We start from the raw sequence: 7,449 nt of genomic DNA on the forward strand, positions 1-7,449 counted from the left end.
AGGGACACATTACGCAAGATATTGTCCACCTACTCCCGTTCCCCTCCTCAGTCCCAATCAATGGCGCCCTTCCATTTCCCAAATTCCTCCCGTCGGTGCCCATAATCTCTCAGTCTAGGGTGTGAGGCGAGACTGTCACAGTAATATGAGCAGCGCGACCACCAAGTCGGTCAAAACTAAAACACAAGACAATAAGCTAAACATACTAAAAATAACCAAAAATGGCAACAAGGACCTCTATGTACCACACAAAAAAATGCAATGACTTGCATGAATCCACTACGTAAACAAAAGGCATAACTCCACTAGCTCCCTTTAAAAGCCACCATGTTTTTTTTCTCATGCAAAACAAACAACAAAGGCACACACAGACTTCCCAACTGGCGCGACGTGCCTCCGCGCCTTCGCCCGCTAGCTAGTTGTAAAAGCCTTTTCTAGTTTGTTGCGGCAACATGGGTCATGCTCCTCCCGGGAGCGGCTACGTTGTGGGTCACCCGATGGGGTGTCTGGGCTCAACTGGCTGCTTTGAGCGAGTCTTCGTCTCCCGGTTGCGTGACTCAACGATGTCGCAATCGTCGATGGATCTTCCAATGATGGTCCCCTGGACTATGTCATGGCGAGGCGCGGGGCGTTATGCCGTCCTCGATCTGGGATTTCGGATTTGAAGATGGTGGGTCGATGGGCATGCGACCGGCTCGCTCTGCGATGAGCTGGATGGCGTGTGTTGTGGTGTCGGTGGCTAGCCAACCATGGGTTTGGATGGCAAGACAACCAGCGAAAGCAGTGCTCAACGCGTCCTGCCCCGACTATGATGGCGCTTGCAGACGTCGTTTCCTTGATGAAGGTGTCATTGTTATTGTTCTCGTCCCTCTGCCCTTGTTTCTCATGGGAAACCCTAGGTCCGAGCTCCTCGGTCCGGAAGATGATGACATCTATGATGTCGTGTTCACTCTTGGCGGCACCATCCTAGAGTCTGATTCGGCTCGAAATATCCGTAGTTGGCATGGTGTTCGTTGGTGGCTTGTGTGGCAGCGGCAATGTGGGTGTGCAAGGTCGAGGCTGGAGTGAGACTATGGTAGTCCACTCTCCAAGTGTCCGCGGGCTCGTCGTGGTACGTTTATTGTAGTGAAGTCAAAGCTGTGGCGGGTCCTTGTGGCAACGACGACAAGCGGTGGATGGCCATCTCGATGATTCTTCGCAGAGCCAACCTTGTATACTGCTCTGTCGCTCGTTTATTTCCGGATCCATTGTTGGCCCCGTTGTTGGCGTGTGTTGTTCATTTGGCTTGGATCTTCATGTGGCCGCTTCTGCCGCTTCGATGTGTTACTTAGTCATCGGTTGCTTCCTTTAAGTCAAAACGCTTGCTTGGGGAGAATTGGTGACGATGACGCTAAGGTACAAATTCGTTAATATTTTCTTCGTAGCAGTGTGTGATTTATATTATGTCTATGTGTAGTGAGTTGTATAGTTTATCATTCGTTTTTTCTCTAATTAACCAGGTAACACTCACACTCTTCTTTTTAATCATTGAAAATGAGTTTGCCCCGTTTATTTATATAGAGATAAAATAAAAAGAAAATTTTGTTTCGCTTCTCCCTGTGTACTTATGGTAGAAGAAGGACGAGTGATACAAACAGGGAGATCGAACGGCTCGTGTAGGAACGATCGTGTGACTAGCGAGGCGATCGATTGGTGGCTTCCATCGGTTGACCGACGCCCATCGGCGTAAGAAAACACACAGACGACGAGCTCTGGCGGCTGGCACAGCCGATTCCTTTAATCTGGCGATCGATCGGTGCCTTCCTCCGCCTCTTCGTTCCCGACAGATCCGACGAAGAAACGCGGCGCACCGGTAGCGGTAGGCACGCAGACCGGCGTGGCACGATCATGCAGCCGCCGCTCGAGCTCTCGCCGCCGGCACCTGCCACTAGGTCTGCACACCCGTGACCTGTCCCTCCCTCTTTTTTTCCCTCCTCTTCCTAGTGCAAATTTGTTGGGTGGATTAGATCCAAACTAGAATCAGCCAAGAACACATCTCTACGGCAGCTATTGGTCAGTAGCCCTCGTGCATCTTGGTAATTTTGCTAGTTTCCTTGTCGCGGCCACGAATGAATGATGCTCCCCCTGCCTAGATGCACGCCCGCTCCTGATTGCGTAAGGTGAGCGTACTGCGAGATTGCACAAATGTTGTCCGGATAAACAGGTGTGAGTTTTGCGAAATTGGTGGCACTTGATTTGTTATTTGTTTCGAGAATACTCTACAAAGTACAAACATCACCGGTTTAGCTACTAGTAGTCGCCTGAATTTATAATTTGGGTCAGTCGAATTTCGCGTGAAGGAAGGAACAGCTGGAGGGAAGGAAGGAGCTCTCTTGGGGAGCCCTCTGGGTCTATCTTAGGGTGGCAGCCGGCAGGCGACCCCGGTATCTATCTTAGGCTGGAAGGCGACCTCATTATCTATCTTAGGGGTGTGGGGCATGGTGCAGGTTCGCCGGAAAAAAACTGGTCATCGCCGGGCAGTGGGCGGCGGTTCAGGGGAGCGCCATCCGCCGCTGGTGGCGGAGGCAGGCGGTTAGGCTTGTGCTGGATAGGTGAGGGAAGAGAAACAGTACACGTACCTGTTTGAGGTTGAAGATGAAGCATTGTCCGTTGGATCTTGATCCAATGGTTGAGATAGGAGGGGGAGAATTGGCTGACCGTTTTCAGATTTTTCACGCAACTGGCGTCTAGCCGCTCCCAAATATCACCCCCAAATGCATGATTCGGAAATGTACCAATTTTAGCTCACTAAATAAGGTTATCTTTATTCTGTCGTACTGAGCATCAAGCTGTTGGCTATTCTGGGGTAGCTTATTTTAATTGTAGCGTGCCATCTTGATATACATCTTACTATGTAAAGCATTAATGTTTAATGACATGGAAATTTGTGTTTCTCCTTAATGTGTAGTACTGCAGTAAGAGCCTAAGTACTACCACATTTCCAATCTTTTTTCTATGATATCTGATTCCTCAATGCTGATACATCGTTCTTGAATTTTTTGTATGACAGAGAAGTGGTCGTCGCAGAGTGGCCATCTAAGAAAATCTGCCACTGCTTGGTCTCTACCTCAGCCTCATCTGAACAACGTGTTTGGGCGGACCTACCAGACAGCCTGCTTCACCTAATCATTGCTCTCTTAAGCTCATTCCATGACCTCCTTGCTTTTACTGGCACCTGTCACTCTTGGCGTGCTGCGGTCTTTTCCTTCCCATTATCCATATATGCCTTTGTCTTCCCACCTCTCCATCTCAAAGCAGGTTTGCGTAGGGCTAATTGGCATTGCAACACAAGTTACAATCTCTTATCGAACTACAAATGGCATCTTTGTGATCTTGTGAGGACAAACTTATCTCTTCGCCGCTCAGCTCCCCGTAATACTCCAAATTACATGCGCTATTTGGGCTGCTCATATGGGCATCTTATCTTCTCCTGTGTGGAGCACCTTCTCCTTGTCGATGTTTACACATGTACTAAGGTGAAGCCACCCAAACTCCACACCAACAGCGATTGTGTGATCGATAGTGCCATTCTTATGGCTCCACTCAGTTCATCCAACTCGTGTCTCCTCCTTTTCTCGAATTTATTCATCTTCCAGTGGCAGGTTGGAACAAATTCGTGGACAGAGTACCCTCTTGTTTCTGAACACTTTCTTATTCAGATTGTTTTGTTCAAAGGTCAGATGTTTGCCATAGACTTTCCCCAGACGCTGAAAACTATATCCTTGGCACCTCAGCCCAACGTGCAGGAAGTCGATGTTGTGTGGGGAGAGGACATTGTTGTTGGCTTGAATTATGATCCATGGTTGGTGGTCTGTGGTGACATGCTTCTCATGGTTGATCTTGTTGATGACTTGATAAGCAATGGCACCTTTCAGGTCTTCCGCTTTGATTCTTCAGCCGAACCAGCTAAGTGGACAAAGATGGAGAAGTTGGAAAACTGGGCTCTCTTTATCAGCCTTGATAGGAGGAGCCCTACATTTTCTTGCATGAACCCTGAAAAATGGGGCGGAAAGAGTAACTGCATTTATGTTCCAAGTGCGTCCAAAGACTCTGATGAACCTTGGATTGCTGTAGAGCTTGGTCAGGCAGTTTACAGTATAACTCGCTCGGATTCATACATTCTAGAAGGCAAAAGCAATCAGCTTGAGAGCCTCTGGGTGCTCCCCAGTTTGGTCTATGGTGTTGGCCAGTGAACAATCATGTTTGGTTGTCGCGTGTTTTTTACTCTTAGTGAGCCTCTGCATCAGTGCACGACAGTGGCAAGCGTTAAGCAGTTACAGAGGAAGAACTGGGAAGGAACTGAAGTGTCTAATTGTACAACTCTGAAATGCTAAAAGTACCTACTGGACATGTATGTTTCCGAAAATGTCAATTTATGTTGAATTTATAACGGTTTAATTGTTCATCCAGGAGCATATGCTCCTGGAGCCAAAACGCTACCCTTGATTGTGGATTGCCACACGAACATCTACTTCGTTTTTTTTTCTCCGAGGGGGAGAATTACACAACTGTTGCAACCAGAGGAAGGAAGAAGTTCTTCATAAAGTGCAAGTTCCTCTTGGCTAATGTATTATCTTTAGTTCTCGATAGAAGGTGTTATTATCACCACCAGAGAGAGCATCAGCCTAAAAGTGCTCGCAGCAAAATGAATGAATTAAAAATAGTCCAGAAAAAATCTTTGTGGGCGAGAGTGATTTTATTCATTTAATGGACATGGTTCTTGGCATGTTCCAACTCAAGATGGTTGATTGATTTTGTATGTTCATTATTCACCAGTCTAATCAAGCAACTTAGCTAGTTCGATGAGGTTAGGAATAGGTGTCATAAACACCAAAAGAAAAACGTTCTGAAGGAAAAAAAAACTCATAAGAAGAAGAACTGGGTTCAGAATGGTCCTCTGTTTGTACACGTAAAGAAGTTCAGAAAGATCTTGGAGATTGTTTCATCATCCAACACTCAAAAATGCAGCAGAACTGCAGAAAAATGCATTATGATTCTTTATACTTTTATATATAGTATGCTGTTTCGTCACTGAACACACAATGGGAAAAAAGCAAAAGGAAATTACTTTCCTCCCAAGAAAAACATGATGAATGATGAAGAACAGTAGCAAAGAATTGACCAACAATGCAGCGTTATCTCTGTACATATCATTTATTTTCAAACTAATGATGAATACGCAGTACTCATTCAGTTTCTCATGGGAAAAAACATAACATTATTATATTTGTTTTTGGAAAGACCAACTTAACACAGGTAAATGTGCTAATGAAAGCAGCGTGTGAACACCTGATGGCAAATCTGTAGACTGGCTATTTTTTTTAAAAAAAACTGTAGACTGGAACTCTGTACTGCATTTGCATATGGATTCAGAGAAATTGTTCACGATGGACAGATCTTGGCAATATTCTTGCTTGCAGAGAAAAATATGTTTAAACAAGAAATGATGTCTTCTAGAATGATTTGGCATTCAAGCATGCAAGAGTTCCAACAAAATTATCAAATTGTAACAGTGTAACCTACTGGAAAAATAATAATAGAGGGGTTGATTTGCAGTCTCCCATGGGCATAGTAACCATATTGTCTTATTATGCCTAAAATTCAGTTTTCATGCACTGCAAATAATACCAGAGGTTCAGAGTTTACATAGGATAAGCTTGACAGTGACTACTGCCTATTTAGGGCCCAGAATATTAATAGCTTGATAGGTGATAACAGAAGTTTAAATCTCATTAGGTTCTTCAGTGCGTGTTGTCGCTCCTTGATTGTCTTCAGTTGATCCATTTCCAGTGTTGCATTGTTGCTCTGACTCATCTGCAACAGTTTCTAGGCAGTCCGATGTTACAAAAACAGGAAGACCACACTCCAACCTTTTGTCTGGGATCCAAGTTGTTGTATTGCATTCAAATGGCGTGATATTTCTGTAACCACGCGAGATCTTATATTCATCAAAATTTCCACTCCAGATCCTACCTAGGTAGGCCAGGCTGTAGTATGGAGACATGTATGTAGCAGTGCTAACACCAATCTGACAACAGACGGCGATGACATGAGTGCAGGGCTTGTGAAGCAGCTGTGGTTTGTTGCATGAACAGGTGGCACTTTCTTGTGTTGTGGATTCGCCAAACTTACTCATGCTTTCCGATTTCAGGTGAACAACCTCATTCTTCTGCCTCGACTGAACTGTAAAATTCCGAAACTGTTTCCCCTGGAGAACATTTCTGATTTTGGTGTCTAGGCAAATCACGCGATGCATCTTGGATTTCTGCATTTTTTAATTCATGTCATCCTGGACCCGTTCAGGGAAGTTCATAGATGGGTTGCCAATTGCTTCATTTGCTGCAGCACTTGTGTTTTTGAAGTGCTCTACCAAGCGCAGAAATGTCACCTCCACTATCGCACTGAGTGGAAGGCATGTTATCCCTTTCAATACAGGGTCATTCTTGTATATAGTTGATATATCAACGCCCATGATGCCGTACCTAGCTCCCTTTGTGTCATGCACCAGTGACCACTTCTCCATTGGTTTCAGACGGGCCCAGTCAGAAAACTTGGTTACCTTTCCTTCGTTTTCATTGGCATGATCTCCTTCCTCCTCAGAGTCCACTGAATCAGGTCGGTTGCATGGGCTTTGTGCCACCAGGTCTGCCTGATCATGCTGGACTAACTCTTGCTGCATTTCCCCACTAGTACCACCTCTCTCTGCTGTATATTTTGTTGTCAACTCATCGTGCTCCTTCCAGATTTTAACAAACTTATTTAGTCGCCTCTGCTGACAAAGTTTCTTGAACATCAACACCAGGTTCTTGTCGCCAAAATATGCAAAGAAGTCTTCGGCAAGGTGTTCCATGCACCACCGGCTTTCTACTTTACGCCATTGTCGTTGGTCGGAACTTAGAAAGTCCTCTATAGCATCGATCAACTCTCTTTTGTAGTCATGTATAATGCAAACATCCGATGGATGCCTCACTGCTCGCTCCAAATTCCTAAGAAACCACATCCAGCTTTCCTCGGTCTCCCCCTCAACAACGGCACATGCTACTGGAATGGAGTAACCATTAGCATCTAATGCTATAGCAGTCAACAACAACTCTTGATATTTCCCGCATAGTGGTGTGCCTTTAATGCATAGCACAGGGCGACAATGATTGAAGGCCTGCACACACTGCCCAAAAGCCCAAAATATACGGTGGAGGACTCGAAAGTTGCTACATCCTACAACCTCTGCATCCTTGATGTCTACAAAACCCCAAGGGGTTTTACATGTTATGTCCTTAAGTAACCTCGGGGCAAAGTTGTGTGAATCGTAAAATGTACCAAACTCCTGCTCCAGAGCCTTCTGTCTGCCCCTCCATGCCTCAGGGGGGTTCATCTGCTCGCCATAGTGTTGAGCGAGATAAGCTATAATTT

At 45.5% G+C, this 7,449-nt stretch overlaps 1 protein-coding gene across 1 annotated transcript; it reads left to right on the forward strand.

Annotated features, from left to right (window-relative positions):
- The first annotated feature begins 1,718 nt into the window (after nucleotides 1-1,718).
- LOC123043961 (uncharacterized) lies at nucleotides 1,719-4,426 on the forward strand. The gene is made up of 2 exons (XM_044466577.1): nucleotides 1,719-1,931; nucleotides 3,050-4,426. Exons 1-2 carry the CDS (start codon nucleotides 1,888-1,890, stop codon nucleotides 4,230-4,232), a joined length of 1,227 nt encoding a protein of 408 aa, XP_044322512.1. The 5' UTR covers nucleotides 1,719-1,887; the 3' UTR covers nucleotides 4,233-4,426.
- The last annotated feature ends 3,023 nt before the right edge of the window (nucleotides 4,427-7,449 follow it).

Source organism: Triticum aestivum, chromosome 2B, assembly GCF_018294505.1.
Source record: "Triticum aestivum cultivar Chinese Spring chromosome 2B, IWGSC CS RefSeq v2.1, whole genome shotgun sequence".
NCBI classification, from domain to species: Eukaryota; Viridiplantae; Streptophyta; class Magnoliopsida; order Poales; family Poaceae; genus Triticum; species Triticum aestivum.